Raw genomic sequence first — 19,404 nt, forward strand, 5'->3', positions numbered from 1 at the left:
AGGCCTCCCTAGAGACGGGATTGGCACAGTTTTTCTTTAAGAGGCCAACTAGTGAATATTTTTGGTTGTGTGGGCCAGCTGGGCTACATTGCAAGCACCAGTTCTGCTGTTATCAAGCAAAAGCAGCCACAGAGAATACATAAACAATTGAGTGTGGCTGCGTTTCAATAAAACTTTATTTACACAGATTGTGGCCCACATTTGGCATGTGACTATAGTTTGCTGATTCCTCTTGAGCCCTGGTTGCTTTGATATGCATTCTTTTCATCCTCTTCCTCTTTTTTCTCTAAAAGTCTCTTTTTCCAGTCTTTCATATTTCTCAGACCCCTCCCTGCCTTCCCTCTCTATCGCCACGACACTGTTATTACAAGTAACCTTGCTACAGTCACCCTCCCCTTGTGTTCTATTTCACCCCATCATACCCATTGCCACAAAACTGTGCTTTCATAACTTATCTAAGCCAGTTTCCCCATTTGTAAGTGTGTATAATAGTAATTGTGTGAAAGGGTTATTGAAAGGAGTCAATGTGTATAAAATTGTGCTTGTGGAGGATACAGAGTACTTTCATATTAACTCCTCAACACAGAATAAATGGTTGTGACTTGGAGCCTGTTTGACGTCCAGTCCACAAGTGTGGACCTTGAGTAAGCTGCTTAACCTCTCTGTGCCTCAGTTTCCTCATCTGTAAGATGAGGATGATATTAGTGTATATACAGAGTCAATATGACAATTGAATGGATTTGTGTTTACTACTCGCAGTATTGTCATGGAACAGAGTAAATGCTATGTTGTTGGTTTTTGTTTTGTTTTTGTGGTTTTATAGATGGAGGAAGGAAAACCTAGGCATGCTAATTTGCCTGCAGTCCTACAACTAGTACTTGTCATGCCTGAAATTTGAACTCTGGTTTTTTGACCTCAAAGTTCAGACCTTTACAACAACTATACTATAGTCTTTTCAACATCCACCAGTTCCTAACCACATTCCCCTTGCTGGAATTCTCTCTTTAATGTACTTTCATCCTACTTAGTTTCTACATCTGCTAGGAAATTTGCCACATTTTGCTTCCTATTATAGTTATTGCAAATCATTCTGGCTTTTAGAGTGGTGGACATGTTCGCAATTATATTTTTCCCCTTTTCTTTACAGTCTCAGGTCTAGCCAATAACAAATTATTGTTAAATTTGTTGGATAAGGGATGCCTGGGTGGCTCAGCAGTTGAGTGTCTTCCGCTCAGGACTTGATTCCAGAGTCCTGGGATCAAGTCCCGTGTCAGGCTACCCTGTGTGGAGCCTGCTTCTCCCTCTGCCTCTGTCTCTGCCTCTCTCTGTGTGTCTCTCATGAATAAATAAATACAATATTTAAATAAAATAAAATAAATTTGCTGAATAAAAACCTTTTGAAGAGAAAATAATTATTGATAGCTAACATTGGTGGTTATAATCTGCCAAAGTCTGCCTATAAGATAATGAATTATTTCCTATCATGGTTTTACATTCCTCATTATTTTAGTTATACATTTAGTATTTTAGTATGTAGATAGCCAAATATAACCATCATCTTTGAATTTTTTTCAATATGTTATACTTGAGTTTATTTAACTTTTGAAAAAGAGCTTGAACTTTTTTCTGAAATTGTGCCAAAATAAAGACACAAATAGGTGGTCATCAAGGAAGGAAAATGTAGTATGACAAATCCAAGGAAGGGAGCTCCTAGGTAAATTATAAGTTAGGCTTTCCAGTTATTTAATGGCAAATGTCCATCCAGTACAGAAATCAAAAGCTGGGACTACAGAGAGGTTTGCAGCATTGTGACTACCAAATATAGTTGTGCTAGAGGAAGCTTTCACAGTGATTTCTTATAGATTGAAATATGGTAGTTTGTGGAAGAATTTCATAGGTGACACTATTGAAAATACAGTGAATTTTATTCTTGAAATAGGAAGGAGTGGCGAAATTGAAAAGAACATTTTAAACTTTACCAATTCCACTTTCTGTACCTGGGTAATCAAAATCACAGAGTAAATGCTATCAATTTCTTCCTCTGAAAGAAGTCTTTTTTTTTTATTTTTTTTTTAGTGCCTGAGTTTTATTTCCTTTTATTATTTTGAAAACCAACTTAATAAATACGTGCCCAAATAACAAAATTTTAGCTCTCAACAAAGAGAAGGTTGGTAATCCTGAGAATTGATGGGAAAGAAGAATCTTGTGAACGTTTGGCACTAGTTTCTCTTGGTACCTAGAGATCAAGACTGTGGAACTTGTCAACCTTTTAAAAATCCTTCAGATATCTACCTGCGTTCATCCACTCAGCCCAGTGTGTGAGCCAAGCACACACCCCAGTTTAACTCATTTGATAAACAAGGTCAATGTGAAATACAGGGTGGGCCAATGTCAGATATTAGAAAGACAGGATTCAGGGGAGGCTAAGTGGAAGAAGAGAAGTCAGATTCAAAGAAGTTTCTCTCTGAAGAGCTGAGGCCAAGTTTTTATGCTGATGCAAACTAGCAGAGGTTAATGAGGGGAAGAAATGACACATAAGGAAGTCTAGAAAGAATTTCAAGAGCTTTCTTTCTTTTTTTTTTTTTTAAGATTTTATTTATTTATTCATGAGAGACACACAGAGAGAGGCAGAGACACAGGCAGAGGGAGAAGCAGACTCCATGCAGGGAGCCCGATGTGGGACTCGATCCCAGGACCCCGGGATCACTCCTTGACCTGAAGTCAGATGCTCAACAGCTGAGCCACCCAGGCATCCCCAAGAGCTTTCTTCTTAATGGAGCTCCTTCTGAAGACTCTCAGCTCCACCTCTGTGAGCTCAGACACTGATGATGGTACATGGTGACTTCTTTTCAGGGACATCGAACATTCCTATAGTGGCTACATAATTATACCAGCTGACATTACCCTGGTTTTGTTTGCCCTGGAATGTATTCCTCTGCCTCTTAAACTGTGAAATATGGCAATTTTAAATTTTGTTTGAATTTGCTAAAAGTGATGGGTCTGAGAACTTTTCTATCAGTCAGGATAGACCAGGTTGTGCTGCAGGAATAAACAGCCCTCAAATATCCCTAGTTTAAAATAGTCCAAGTGGATCTCATTCATGTAATTTTATCTTTTGTTACCCAGGAGATTTGTTCATGTCATCTGTCCTCACTCAAGAATACAGGTTGATAGTGCAGTCACCATTTGGAATGTCACTGGTCCAAAAATTTGGTGGCCCAAGTTTTAGTTTCTTAAAACCAAGTTTAGATGTTGTCACAAATATACGAAATATTCCTTTTCACCAGAAGAAAATTGAAAAGAGATATTTTTATTTAATTATTTTTTTAAATCAGCGGTAGGTAGGATGATATGGAGTTAATGATTCAGTCAAACCAAGAGCCAAGCAATCTTCTGTTAAAATTATACTTTTATTTAAACATATTTAAATCATCTATTTACTACATAAATGCATGTTAGTAAAAAATCAAACCACACAGTATTTATTATAGAAAAATATAGACTATCCCTTTCATACTGCCCCATTTTACCACTATTAAGATTTTCTAGAATACTGCTCTAGACTCTTTCTTGTGCTTTTGTGCAGCACGGAGATAAACCTACAAGCACCTTGCTCTGACAAAATGAAAAGTACTGTATATCTTTATATCAATCCAGTGGGAGAAAAATGACATCTCATATTTTAATGTTCATTTTCCTCATCATCAGTGAGGCTGAGCATCACATCTTTTTGTTCATTGGCCATTATCATTTTTTTCCCTTTATGGATAGTGTGCTGTGAGTGAGATTCTTTACCTACTAGATTTTACATTTTTTTCATATTGATTTTCAGGTATACTTTATATATTGTTGAAGTTAGAAATATGTTTTCCCGTTGTTATTTATGTTTGAAGTATGCCTTTCCCACTTCTCAGCTTTATACTGTCCTCTATTTTATATATATGTATATATTCATACACACATACATGAACACCTACATGCACACACATACACACATACATTCATCTGAGTGTCCAGGTTCAGGTAGCTAACTGGAGTGCATTTCAGAATCCAGATCTTAGCTTATGTGTCAGTGAATACCAATTTTTAGTACTAGAGTCCTGTGATTGAGAGAAAAGAGAGGATTTCCAGGTGGCAATCGTATGTAGGGTTTCTAGGCCTTCTGGAAGTTATATGGGATGTGGTTCTGTTCTACAAGTCTTAAATATTTTAGAGGTTCATCCATGTAGAAACTCTCCCTATTTCAGAAAGTTAGACTGGGCTGGTGAAAGCTTGTGTGATGTGTATATAAGTGTGAGTATATGTGTCTGGCTTATGTCTTAATTATTCATCCAAACACCAATGGCCCATTTTTTATTCCTACCTGCCTCTGATAGTGAAGCTATTTCAGAGTTGTTGAGAGCCTTTTGGTGAGCTTTTTAATTATCTGATTAGGATGTATAGTTCCCCATAAATGTATTCTATGGTATGGTTGTATGCTTTTTTTCTACACATGGTTTTCTTTCTTTTATTCTAATTTGACAGTATATAAGATGTCATGGAAATCTTTCTGTATCGGTACACTTGGATCTACCATGGTTTTCATGACTTCTGGGTTTAGCAGCCATTCTGTTTCTCTTTGCTTTATATTGTCCAAAATTTGCTACTGCCCTGATCTGGTGCTAGCACCATTTCTAGTGGTTCTGCTATTACTGTCAATTTAATTTCAGGCTTATGTATTTTTCTGTTATTCAAGTGAGGTGTAGGGTACATTCAGATTTTTAAAAAATTTTCTACAGAAAGAATCCCGGGCTGAGATGGGTAGAGTACAGAATATGAAGTTTTCTCCTTTCTTTTTTCAACAGAACTAAAAGCTGACTGAGTTCTTTTTGTTTTCGTTTTTTAAGATTTTATTTGTTTATCCATGAAAGACACAGTGAGGCAAGGACATAGGCAGAGGGAGAAGCAGGCTTCTCACAGGGAGCCTGATATGGGACTTGATCCCAGGACCCCAGGGTCACGACCTGAGGCAAAGGTAGATGCTCAACCACTGAGCCACCCAAGCGCCCCAAAAGTTGACTGACCTTAAAGAGAGAATTATTTGCAAGACTCTACCAACAGAACATTGTAGTAGTTGTATCCAGAAACTACATAGCCCTGGCAAAGATTCTGATATATATGTGGGAATATGTATGCACAATATATATGGGAAGAATGGAGCATCACGAAAGAATGACACTAAGCATTGTCAAAAATCTATAGTTGTACAAAAATTGATGCTTGTAAAATGGACTATGGCTAAATAAACTAATATAATTGTACCATCACATCGTTATGTGTGTGTATCTACCTATATATTTATACACACACACGTATATCATGCAAAATGTATATGTAGTATATACTATATAACATATACGTATTTTATACACATATGAATAAGTTATTGGCATATGTCAAGGATCAGTCTAAAAAATAAAACCAGAAGAGAGTATTACGAATTTTCTTAAGGAAAAAATTGCAAAGGAAAATGATGAGTGAGTTTATTTGACTACATGCAAATTTCAGATATTTCTATGTCAGGAAACACCATGAATTTAAATTAGTGAATAACTTGAGAGAATAATTTGTAAAATGTCAGATTTAAGTTCAACATTCAACATAAAGAACTTTTAAGACTTGCTAAGACATTGTACTTAATACCAGTAGTCAAACCAAAATTAAAACTATTTTTCACTTCTCAAACCGAAGAAGATTGAAAATAATCTGTATTTGGAGGATTCTGATAAAGTGGAATTTCAGGTATTGCTGATTGTAATATAAATTGATTCAATATTTCCAGAAGGAATTTAATTATTTGATGTATGTATTTGATTGTGGGCATCTTGCCTGCAAATGTAATAAAAACAATTTAACCAATATTTCTCTATAAGAAACATCATTCCAGGATCATTTAAAATAATGACAGTATGAAAGGCAATTTGCAACAGTACAGGGTTAACTTTATTATTGAATAGCCATTGAATGGAATATTATGCCATCATTAGATGTGTTTTTTTTTAAATTTTTTGAGCACTTGGATAAAAGCTAATACTGGAATCTTAAACATAGAGGCAAAATATTTACATATATAAAAAATAAAATACTCAGGGTATATTTTCTCAGTTGTCTACAGTGGGCATTAGTTATTTAATAATCTGGGGAGACAACCCATTTAAAACCTGCTCATGAATTTAGAAGGGACAGTGACGAGACAGCACATAGAAGGCATTCAATTGACCTTTACTGAAATGATTTGATTTAGAATGAAATAAGAATCTTGTCATAGTAGAATAATCAAATCTTTGGGCCAGGAGGCTGTTTGTGGGTCACCTGGTCCAGTCAGCCACAGTAAACCCATCTTTAAGTTTAGCCCATTTATATCGGTATATTCATTAACTTACCACCTCTGGAGCCATGCCAATTTGTTATCTCCTGCAACAGTTCTTGTTTGACACTGCTTTCAGGCCTTGCCATTTATTTCCTTTCTGTCTGGCCTAAAGGGTACCCTGAAAATTCTTTAAATATCTTTTAAGGGTATCCTTAAAAAAGAAAACCCTAGGATAACTTAAATATGAAACTACTATATATTTTCAAATGATTGAAAAATAATCTAAAGTTCTTTGAAAAAAAATAAAGTTCTTTGAATATTGACTGTAGAGTTCGTGACGTTTAAGGGTTTGGTTCTCTAATTAGGCTGCCTTGAGCAAGTTACTGTCTGATAAATTTCCTCGCAGGTAAAATGGGGTTTATAATAGTACCTACTTCATGAGGCGGGGTTGTTGTTTGATTAAATGAACTAATACACATGAAATGTTGGCTTAGAATAAGGGATCAATAAATGTTATATATAAAAATTAGTGAAAGGGAATAAAGGGAAAGGAGAGAAAATGAATGAAAATATCAGTGAGGGTGACAAAACATGAGAGACACCTAACTCTGGGAAATGAACAAGGGGTAGTGGAAGGGGAGGTGGGCGGGGGGTTGGGGTGACTGGGTGATGGGCAATGAGGGGGGCACTTGGTGGGATGAGCACTGGGTGTTATGCTATATGTTGGCAAATTGAACTTCAATAAAAAAAATTAAAAAAAATTAAAATGAAAATGTCTGGATTCAGGACAAGATGGAGAAATGTACTTTCCCCTATTCATCCTGTTAAAAACAGAGGAAAACCTAGGTCATTATATATAAAACCCACATAAGAAGACTCTGAAAGGTAGAGAGAACAAACCAAATCATCTAGGAACTTTGAGACATGAGAAATGACGTGGTAATGAGTTCCTTGGGTTTACTTTTTGTCCTATATATCCTAGATTGAGTGCTGGAGAAGCAGGCACCCAGAAATGCCAATAGGTACAGGAAAAAAAAAAAGAACAAGCCCCCCAAAAAGCCTGTCTCTGGATTTTAGATAGTAACCACCCTAACCCAGCTAAACACTAGAGAAAAAGCTATAACCCCGATCGCATCCTTACCCGTGAAAACCTGGTGCAGAGTGTAGACTTGTGCTCTAGCCAGCCACCACAAGCACTGCCACCTGCCCTGGTGACGTCAGAGGTTATATTGAGAGTCAGACCTTTCATTCTGGCTGAGGTAGAGAGGTTAGGAGGCTCTTCCACTGGCAGTGTCAGGGGAGACCACATGGGGACAGTAAAACGATGCCTCCTCTCAGCCAGGATAGTGTCATAGAAGCCTAGGGGGATCCTGAACTTTCACCCTAATCCAGCAGTAATGAGATACCCCTCACCCCCACCTGTGTCAAAGGAGGCCATTAGGGAACCTGGGACTAATGCCTGCACCTGGTTGTAATGAGGCCTCCCTGTCCTCCACTGACACAGTGTTGGGGGAGGTCTGGAATACAAATAGGATCTTTAGATAAGCTCTCAGAGTCTCATAATAAAATACCCACAATGTCCAGGAGACAACCTCAGATTGCTTGCTATTCCGAAAGCCAGGAAAATCTTAACATGAGTGATAAAAACAATCAATAGATGCCAGCACTGGGATGACACAGAGATTGCAGCTTTGTGATGAGGTCTGTAACACAGCCATCATGAAAGTGCTTCAACAGACCCTTATAAGCATTGTTAACACGATGTGATGAGGACTGTGGTGGAGACCTGTGCAGAGGCCTTTGGAACTGCTTAGGGAAGGGTGGGGGTAGAGGTAGAGGACAGCCAGGGAAAGAGCAGCTGACTGGATGCAAGAATTACACATTCTGTGATTCACTAAAGCTGGAACGTAGGAAGCTGGATGGGGAGAAATAAAGCTGAGATGAACGGGCTCTGCAAGCCATTGGAAGATGCACAGTGTTTATTTTTTTATTTTTATTTTTTATTTTTTTATTTTTTATTTTTTTTAGATACACAGTTTTTATTCCGAACTTCATGGAACCGTATTAAATAACTTGGAGCACTATTTGGTATGAGAAGATTTACATGGAGGGAAAACATTCTTTAAAAACTCCTTTTTTAAAAAAAAAATTTGAGTATTGCTGATGCCCAGTATTGCATTCGAATCAGGTGTACAGCCTAGTGATTGAACTTCTCTATACATTATGCTGTGCTCACTGCCAGCGCAGTGCCATCTGTTACTGTAAAATGCCATTATAGCATCATTAACTCTATTCCCTATGCTGTGCCTTTCATCTTCGTGACTTATTCATTACAAAACTGGGAGCCTGTATCTCCTACTCCCCTTCACCCATTCCCCCACCTCCTTCCCTCTGGTAACCATCAGTTTGTTCTCTGTTTTTATGGTCCTGGTTCTCCTTTTTTTGTTCATTTATTAATTTGTTTTCTTTTTTTTTTAGGTTACACATATGAATTGTCTTTCTCAGTCTGACTTATTGAGGAAAAACAATCTAATAGCATGGAGAAATGACTTGAGGGGATGGGCTGAGGCCTGGGGCAGGGAGATTAATTAGGAGGCAGTAATTAAAAAAAAAAAAGGCAGTAATTCTGAACCAGGTTATCAAAGAGACAACTGAACACTTACAGAGCTTAATGTGATGTTACATATGGCCGATTGGATGTGGAAAATGAAGGATCAAATTGAACTCTGGGGTTTCTAATTCAGGTCCCTGTGTGCAAGGTTGTTCCTTGAAATATGGAAAACAGGAGAAGGGGAGGATTTGCATTTGGCATGGGGCAATGGGTTGAGGTGGGGTGAACTGACTATACGTGTTACTCTTTCCAAATAGAGATGTTGTTGGGGAGGAAATTTTTTTTACTCTATCCTTCTAGGTTCCTTTGGCTGATCTGTTAATTAAATTGACATAAAGTGAAATTAACAAGAGGAAAAACTAATTTTGAATGTATGAGAGCCTCACACAGACACGAGAGATTCAAAGATAGATCTATGGAGGCTGAGGTGAAGGGAGTAGGGGCCTAGAGCTTCACAAGGAAGGAAGACAACTCACAGGAAGATGGAAAGGCAAATATTTGTTTGCCACACAGAGACCATGGGACACAGAGAGGAATTTAAACAAATGTGCCCTGCGGAGCCCTCCCCACAGCCTACCATGCCTCGCCCATATTCTTTGTAGTTATCTTTGGTAATAGATCTTTTCCTAGACCAGGCCTTCTAACTAAATTCTTAGAGGCAGTTAAGGAGGGGAGGTTAAAGGTCTTCCTGAGTCTTTTGGGTGTTGATTGTCTTCTGCTCAAAATAAGCCACATGTCAAAGTAGCATGTTTGGGGAGGCTCATTCTGAAACCCTTCAATGTCCGGCAGACTGTTGGCTATAAGGGTATGGAGCTCAGAAAGGAGGTCAGGGCTGGAGCCGAAGATGGAAGTTGAAGCCATATGAGTATAAAGATTACCCAGGGAGTGTACGCTGCGTGAGCCAAGGAATGGATATAGGACCTTAGGAGTCATGGTCAAAGATTTGACAGAGGAAGAAGATCCCAGGAAAGATGTTGAGAAGGAATAAGTAAAGAGGTAGGAGAACAGTCAGCGAATGATAAAGTGAATTCCTCATGTTCTTTAGTATTGAGAGGCTCCTTCTTTTTGCAATGTCATGAGCATAATTAATTATTGGGCACAAAGTGTGGTAGAGTAGAAGTTGTAGATAAAAAGAAAGAGAATAATGACAGCTTCGAGAAGTGTTCCCGCAAGCCAGTATTCCAATATTCTGTTTCAGAAGCAGAAATAAAAGCCAAAAAAATATAAATAAATATTTTTGTGGGAAAATCCTATAAAACATCTTTCCTTATTTCTGCCACAAAATGTTGAGCAAACTATCTTTGTTTCTTGGCATATTAGCTAATTATGACCACAATGCTGCATATTAAGTAATCCTAAAAATGTCCAAATCCTAACATATTCAGCTGTTACTTCCGTGTAGCTCTAGGTTGTCATGGGGTCAGATGACCTAGGATGGGCATGACTGGAAGCATGGCTCCAAGACATATATCTGACTGGGTTAGGTTCCCCTCTTCTTTTGGGCTCTACTGCCACCTGCAAATGTCTGGTTTGGGTACCAGGCTGCGGAGGAGCTGTAGTATCCAGGAAGCTCTTCTGGAGGAAGTAGAGGTGAAGGAGAGCAAGCCCAGTTGTGCAAGTGCTTGAAAAAGCCTCTGCTTGAATCATGTCTGCTGATTTACCAAAGCACAGTCCCATGGATGAGCCCAAATCAAGGGAAGTATTCTCTACTCATGGAGGGGGAGCAAGGGGAAGAGACAATACTTTTGCACAAACATTGAATTTGTCACACTTGGCGATTAAGAATCTTTACATCAGTTACTTTTTGTGCTGTGCTGTCAGGTAGTCATATACAGATTATTGAAGTGTATAGGGTCATGACCCTGATTAAGTGATCCCTCCTCCTGCCGAGTCCTGTGTGTGTAATTTCTTGATGCTGCCACTAAATCTATAGCTGCTTTTAATTCACTGCCTCATTTCCCAACAGGGCTTTTTGAGGGAAGACCTGAAGGTGATACTCAGCTCTCTGACATGACTTTTTCTTCTTGCGTCAATGTTTTTTCCCTGTTACTTTGCATTGTTATAATATTTGCTAGCCTGACACTGGGACAAATAGACCGTTACTGTACTTGAATACTTTATTTTAATCCCTTCCTCCTAAAAATGTGACAAGTGCAAAGCTTTTTCTTTTGGAAAAATAAGATATATTTTCCTTAAAAGGTATCTACATCTATCTACATGATGTCTGCATTTTCAAAGGAAGGCATTGATCAGTTAGAAGATGAAAAGCACTAAATTGGGAAGGTCTTTGAAAAAAATCTATTAAAATTTTATATGCATGCCCATTCTTTACTCAAATTATGAAACATCTTAAAGATGCAGAACAGAGCTTATTCTTTGTACAACTGGAAACATCACACTTACTTAAAACAAAAATTATATATATAATGTCTTTAAAAAAAGAATTAAATTTTCCAATAAGTTTGTCTTTTCATGGCAGATACCCAGACTGAGTCATACATCTACCATTTGTTCTCTCAGCCTAATGCTTGCTTGGCCTGCACTGCTATTATATACAATTCATTTCATCCATGTAACATAGATGATTTTGGTGCTCTATACTTTAGTTTCGTCCTAAGCAATAAAATCCACAAAGTTGTCACCTTGAGCTGTGAGGTCTATTTTCCTAGTGCACACCAAAATAAATACATATTTATTAAGATAAAGATGTCCCTCCTGTACCATCTTAAATATCTACTTTGTAGACATCATTACCTGCCATAGCATGCAAAGGGAAACTCTATTTTAAGGGCCGCGATGCCAAACTAGAAATATAGAAACTAGTTACACTAATTTATAGTTAAATATAGTTAACTAGTATAAGTATAGTTAAATATGGAAACAAATATGGAAACTAGTTAAGAAACTAGTTAATATTTTGGAAAGAATTATTAACCTATACCTTTCAATTTTTCAGGTTTGTGGAAGGAATGCTTAACATTTGTTACAATGCCATCGATCGCCATATTGAAAATGGTCAAGGAGATAAGATTGCTATCATCTATGACAGTCCTGTTACAAATACTAAAGCAACTATTACCTACAAAGACGTTCTGGAGCAGGTAATATCATAAACTTTCTATATGTGGTATTTGGGAATCATTCAGAAGTTACTTAAATAATATGCATTTGCATTGTGTAACCTTTATTTCACTTAATTCATTGACATACATTACTGTGGTTTCCTTTTGATGCACAATGGAAGAACTAGAGGCATGTTAACTCATGTAGATAGTTTTTTTCCCTTATATTTGTATGCTACACTACTGAAAGATACTCATTTTACGGGGAGAGGTTAGCAAGCCTCTAAAAATATGTTTAAATCCTCTCCAGGCCTGTGCTCCCACCCATGCTGCCATCACGTTAGTCCAGCTACTTTTTGGCTCTTGTACTAGCAAAGCAGCCTCCCAGCTTCCCCATTACTGGCCTGCCCTCCCATAGGTCACCACCTAACGTGGCATCAGAGTTTTCTCCTTAAGAAACAACTAGTTAAAAACCTTTTCTTTAAAAATTACTGTTACTTAGAGGGTAAAATCTGGACCCCTGCGGTGTAGAAGCTATTTGGAATGAAGCGTTTTCCCCAACCTCATTTCTAGACATTCTTGGACATGCACACAACTGTTTTTCACCCTGTCATGCCCTCAGGCACATCTGACTCTACGGGTCTTCTTACAGACGGTGCCTTTCTCTTATTTGCTCTTTTTGTTTTGTTTGTTTGTTCTTTCCCATCTGTATAGTTCTCGAGTGAATCACAATATTGGCAGATGATTTATGAGATTTTCTTTTAACATTAGGGTAGAAATGAGGTTTCAGAAGTAATTATAAAAGTATTTGGGTATTGGGGACTGTGGAACACCTATTCTAGCTCCATTGGGGGCATTTATTTACATATGATTTAAAGAGAGATAATAATGTAGGGAAGGGTTTCTACCTTGGTACTATGGACATTTTATTATTTTATTTTATTTATTTTATTTTTTAATATTTATTTTATTTTATTTATTTATTTTAGAGAGAGAGAGTATGAGCAATGGGAGAGGAGAGAGGGAGAGAAGCAGACTCCCCACTGAGCACAGAGTCCAACACGGTGCTTGATCTCAGACCCTGAAATCATTACCTGAGCAAAAATCTAGAGTTGGATGCTTAACTGACTCAGCATGCTGGACACTATTGACATTTTAAGCCAGATAATTCTTGTTATGGCATACCGTTATGTACGTTGTAGGATGTTTAGCAGCATTCCTGGTCTTTACCCATTAGATGCCAGTAGCTCCCCTCCCACAGTTGTGATGACCAAAAATGTCTCCAAACATTGCTGAATATCCCCGGGTGGCAAACTAGTTACTAGTTGAGAACTACTGGTTGAGCAGAGTCAGTCATACTAGGGTTTGCAAGCATTTGCTTTTAAATTAAGGCTTTTGGAAGCACATTCTCTTCTTTCTTTTGGTTAAAATACCTACTTAGGGTTGCTACCTGATTTTTAGAAAATTTGGTCAACTTTCCTTGACTCCCTAAAATTATATCCTTTTGCATCAAAAATGTTCCTGTTCAGACTTCCAAGAGATTTCAAAAAAAGGCAACTGGGACCATCCAGTGTCTCAATCCTGAGTTTTTGGGAACAATCAAGAGAGAAATTTACACCAGTTTCATTCAAGCTGGGTATCAGCAGGTGGTATCAATGAATGCCAGCTTCAGCTGATTTAAACATAAGAGGAATTCATGAAAAGGGAAGACTGAAGAACCAGGTTCAGAATAACAATACACCTCCAGGGAGAAAGGGCAGAGGTAAAAATTTAAGGAGAGCCCACAAATTGTCTGGTAATTAGACTTGCTGACTCACATTAACCTCGTAGGCTGACATAGGAGGAATACCTAGTTGGCCAGTTTTAGGTTACATGCCTGAAGTACCAGGTGGCGGAAGAAGAAATGTCTTCTCTTCTTTTGATTTCATAGTAGGAACTGGAGCCCTGGCTCCCGGTAGGACCCATAGTGGGGGAATTCCAATCTAGTAAGAAGGGAGTTCAAATGCTAGGCAGCCCAAGACAGAACAAAACAAAATAATGCCACAATTACACAGTTGGGTACTTTGTATAGATCTGTAAGTGTGAACTCTATTTTCAGAATGAATTATACAGAAACAGAGCTCACCCTGAGGCTGCGGAGAGAAGGAATTCCATTAGCGAATGACCTTGGTATTCATCTGAGGCCACGTTTTATTATAAGAGATAATGTAAATTTCCTATAACCTGTTGTACCCTGTGTTTTATTTCAGGTTTGCAGTTTTGGCTTTTAGATGAGGTTTTGTTTGATTAAAAGCTTACTCCTATGATTTGGGCGTATTGTCACTGTTTCATTTTATTAATATCAAGGCCTAAGACACTGGTGACTCTTAATTAGCATACAGAGTGGAAAGCTTATTTTATATATTTCCAAATATTCTCTATATACCCATTTTGAATTTGATATACCATCATCAGAGTCAAAGAGAAAGCTTTAGGGAAACGTAAGATAAGGACAGTTAAATAATTTACTCACTTGTTATTTTTTTTTTTTAGAATCAATTGCATAAGTGTATATAATAAACACACACACATTTTGCTTAGAAGCATTTCTGCTAACTCATCTTGATTTTCTAATATTGAGTCTAGACTCTCAGACCCTTTTGAGGTTTGTACTTGTTCATTGGTTTCGGTTTAGCCTGACATCAAAGTACTTTAAAGGCCTGTTTCTCTCACCTGCTGACAGCTTCTGATTCCCTGGGCTTTTCTTCTCTAAAAGTACTAAAGGGAGAAGTGTTAGGAAAGAGGGAGGCATTGTGCTCCACTTTGATTATCTGCTCCTGGTTCCCTGTGGCCTTTATTTTATTAAGTAGAGAAGACAGAGAGAGAAAGATTTAATGGTAATGCCATTGAGAACAAACAAAGAGAAGCGGCTTTGTACTTTACTTGTTTTCATCTCCCTTGTCTCATTTATTGGGAGTTTCTGGCTAAGTAGAACTTGATTAAGGTAGTTAGCATTTCTTGTTTAATTAGGGAGCAGACAAATTTTAGGCTAAATTGTTTCAGTGACATGAAGGATCTGAAGATTTTACAGAATGATTCAGAAATAGAGCTTTTCCCAAACTGTCACCTTTTATGTAGATCTGATCATTTACACAAGCCTTTATTAAGATTTTTTGTAGAGAGATTTGAGCCTGGTTCAAGATCCATTTTTCATTCATTCAACAAATATTTGTTTTGTATGCCAGACCCTGTTGGGAACAAGTGATACAAGGTGAATGCACCTATTCCCTCACTTTAAGGAACTAAGAGCCCCAAGTGAATGTAGTAAAGGTTACGTTAGAGGGAAGTATTGGGTTCTCTAGAAACCCATGGGAAGGCATGCAGCTCAGCCAACTGTTAAGACAGCAGAGAAAGGCTTTCTGGAATAGTCAATGCCTAAAATTAGCCCAAACAAACAAAAGTGGGAAGGGAGATCGTGGGAAGGAGAGTCCTGCAGACAGAAGGAATAGCACATACAGATATTCCGGGAAGGGAGAACCTGGTGCCTCCGCCGTAGCTTTGGCACAAGATACAATCACGAGTGGTTAGGGAGGTAGGGCTCCAGGGAAGCAGGCTCAGGGAACTCCGAGTGCCACACTACAGATTTGTGCTTTCTTCTGAGACCATGGAAAGAAGAAAACAAAAGCCACTCCTCCCTGGGACCTGTGGTTCTACACGATCAACTCCTGTGACCTTCGCCCCAGCCCCACTGCACACCCCAGGCCCACTGTACTGCGCACCCCAGGCCCACTCACTACACAGCCCGACCCCACTATACTGCACACCCCAACCCTACTAAACTGCACACCTCAGGCTCGCTGCACTGCACTGCACACCCCAGGCCTACCTCACTACATACCCCAGGCCCACTGCACTGCACACCCCAGGCCCACTGCAGACCCCAGGCCCACTGCACTGCACACCCCAGGCCTACTTCACTGCACACCCTAGGCCCACTGCACTGCACACCCCAGCCCCACTGCACTGCACACCCCAGGCCTACTTCACTACACACCCCAGCCCCACTGCACTGCACACCCAGGCCCATTGCATACCCCAGACCCACTGCATACCCCAGGCCCACTGCACTGCACACCCCAGGCCTACTTCACTGCACACCCCAGGCCCACTGCACTGCACACCCCAGGCCTACTTCACTGCACACCCCAGGCCCATTGCATACCCCAGCCCCACTGCACTGCACACCCCAAGCCCACTACACTGCATACCCCAGGCCCACTGCACTGCACACCTCAAGCCCACTGCACTGCATACCTCAGGCCTACTTCACTGCACACCCAGGCCCACTGCACTGTACACCCCAACCTCACTGCGTCCTGCAGCTAACTTTCAGCTCGCTCCACTCCCAACTTAGAGCCTTTGTACTTACCCAACTTCTGGTTGAAATAGTTTTTCTTCCAGATATCTTATGGTTCGTGGTTCCTAAATGTTATTTTCCATGATACCTGGATAAAATTTTCCCTGGCCATATTAAATACAAATGTTCCCACATCCACATCACTTTGGACCTCCCTTTTCTGTTTTTTTCTTTAGTTTTGCCACTTGTTAATCAGTCCCATTATTTATATTTTACTTAGCTGTCCTCTTTAGGGTTTCCTCTTCTAGAATGTACTTTCCATGAGGGAAGGTTTTCTTATTCTGCTCGCAGAGCAGCGACTGGTACATGTTGAACATGTGTTGAATGAATGAGTGAATGAATGAATTAAATACTATTTGAAATTTCTAAATGTCTCTAGCTTCCTCTATTGTGAGAATGTCTCACCTGTGAATTGTATCAGTAATATAACTGGAGCTTCCTTCTAAGTAAATTCTGACCTGTGAAGGATTGTAGCTTATTTACATTTGGCTTGAAAGTTCAAGATGAATATTTCCACCATGAATTTTCTACACTTAAAACTGAAATCTGCATTCCAGGAGAAATGTTTATGCTCATCACATCCTTCTCTTGGTAGCTCTTTTCAAGGTAGCGCTTATATCAAACCTCAGTGAAATAAAGGGGCGTGTGTGAGCATTTATGTTTGTATTTGGATGTGTTGATCATATACAGACAGTATTCATCATGTTTAGAAATTCCTACTTTGAATTTCTTTTCTGTATCTCTATTTTCTAATTGTTTTTTTTTTTTTTGGTATTTAAACAATTTTGATTCTTTTAAATTTATTTATTATTTATTTATTTATTTTAAAGATTTTATTTGTTTATTTGAGAGGGAGAGAGAGGTAGCGAGAGAGAGCATGAGCAGCGGAAAGAGGGAGAAGTAAACTCCCCACTGAGCAGGGACCCTGACCTGGTCCTTGATCCCAGGAACCCAAGATCATGACCTGAGCCGAAGGCAGACACTTAACCAACTGAGCCACCGAGGTGCCCTCAACTGTGAATTTTTATTTATTTATTTGCTAAATAAAAACGTGATCACTAAAAGGCATTTGAGAAATTTTCACAAATATATGGTACCAGAAAAACTGATAAAACCCAGTGTGTGCTAAATTTTCTTGATTTAATTCAAACTGAAAGTGTCTATTATCTCCACTGAAGGCAATTCTTTGAAATATAATTATGGTAGCAGTTGTAATTATGAAAGTTGCATAATTTGGAGGAGAGAATTATTCTAAAGTCAAGGGCCATGTCCCATGAGAAGTCCTCCCTCCAACTCTGCCCTTTAGGATGCTCTTTTCAAAGTATGAATTCCATCTTCTCAGAAATACGTCAGGGTAAGATAATCTGATATTTCTTTGTCACATCATCAGCATTTCCTTAAGCAAGAACCTAAAATGCAAAAACCAGAACATGCAGACTCAGCCCTGCCGGTGATTGCCTTGTTGAGGGGAAGGAGTACAACAGTGCATGGCTTAGTTGTCTTTGTTTAATCTTCTTAAATCAGCAGTAAAAACTTCAGCTGTACTACAGTCAGCTCTGCTAAAAGGTGTATCTCTGTAAGGCGAATTCCCTTTTCCATGCTGTGTGAGTAGGTGAATGATGCTGGTATGAGATTGAATTTACAGTGGTTTGTGTAGGTTTTTTCCTAGCATGCCTTTTTTTTTTTTTTTTTAAGCATGCCATTTTTTAAACTTAGAATGAAATGTCATATACATTCAGATTAGCACACAGAACATAAGCATAAAGCTTGTTAGATTCTTCACAAACAGAACATGCCCACGTAACTGGATCAGGAGACAAAATATTCCAGGCCCCAGAAGCACGTATTATGCTTCATTTTAGTCATTTCTTTATGGGGTTATTGTTCAGACATCCCCACACCATCCATGATGACATTTACTTGCTTTTGAACTTTGTATAAATTGAATAATAGAATGTACTCGTTTGAGTCTGACTTTTTTATTCAACTTTTTGTGCATGAGGCTCTTTCATTTAAGTTTTCCAAACTGGTTGTATCTATTCGTATTCCCATTTGCAGTATATGAGAGGGCCAGTTGTCAACAGTTGGTATTGAGAATCCCAAGTCGTCTTTACTTTGGGCCTTTTAGGTGAATGTGTGGGGTTATTGCATTGTGGTTTGAATTTGCTTTTCCCTAATGACTCCTGAAATTGAGCTCCTTTTTCCTGTGCTTATTGGCCATTTGTTTCACTTTTCTAAAGTGTCCACTCAAATCTTTTGCCCATTCATTCTCCTGTTGGATTATTACCTGGTTAGGAAGTCAAGGAGAGACTTTCTCACAACTTAAAGAGACCACCTTATCCGTATCTGAAAACCTTAAGAAAAAAAAAATGATGAAGATCCTTTAGGGCAAGTTTTGATGAGTTAAGTGGTTTTAAGGATCCAAAGCTAAGATACTCTCCATTTTAAAAACAATTAATGATGGGGATCCCTGGGTGGCGCAGCGGTTTGGCGCCTGCCTTTGGTCCAGGGCGCGATCCTGGAGACCCGGGATCGGATCCCATGTCGGGCTCTCGGTGCGTGGAGCCTGCTTCTCCCTCTGCCTGTGTCCCTGCCTCTCTCTCTCTCTCTGTGACTGTCATAAATAAATAAAAATGTTTAAAAAAAAAAAATAAAAATAAAAACAATTAATGATGCTGCTACACAATCTACACTGCTGTTTTAACTAGTCCTTCTTTGCAAGGAAATTTAGAAGCAGATGCCCTCCAGTAGAATATCTTAAAATGGGAAGCATTGAGTCAGTCTCATGTTTAGGGCTGTAAATGATCCATCGAACAGGATGCTGTGATAGTACTAATGTTAAAGAGCTCTAGTTATGTTGATTTTTGAGTCTAGCTCAACCTTCGTTTCCCATAAGCCTTATTATTTTTATGAACTCTTTTGTATAATGCCATGTGGTAAAATATGTTTTAGCAGACATATTTGTACTTCATTTTAAATTGTAGGT

At 38.8% G+C, this 19,404-nt stretch overlaps 1 protein-coding gene across 1 annotated transcript in view; it reads left to right on the forward strand.

Annotated features, from left to right (window-relative positions):
* ACSS3 (acyl-CoA synthetase short chain family member 3) overlaps nt 1-19,404 on the forward strand; it is a 142,772-nt gene that overhangs the window by 18,976 nt on the left and 104,392 nt on the right. The window contains exon 2 of the mRNA XM_077845657.1: nt 11,917-12,061. Coding sequence (XP_077701783.1) covers nt 11,917-12,061 — 145 coding nt within the window. The remainder of the gene's footprint in view (nt 1-11,916; nt 12,062-19,404) is intronic.

This window comes from Canis aureus, chromosome 13, assembly GCF_053574225.1.
Source record: "Canis aureus isolate CA01 chromosome 13, VMU_Caureus_v.1.0, whole genome shotgun sequence".
NCBI lineage: Eukaryota > Metazoa > Chordata > Mammalia > Carnivora > Canidae > Canis > Canis aureus.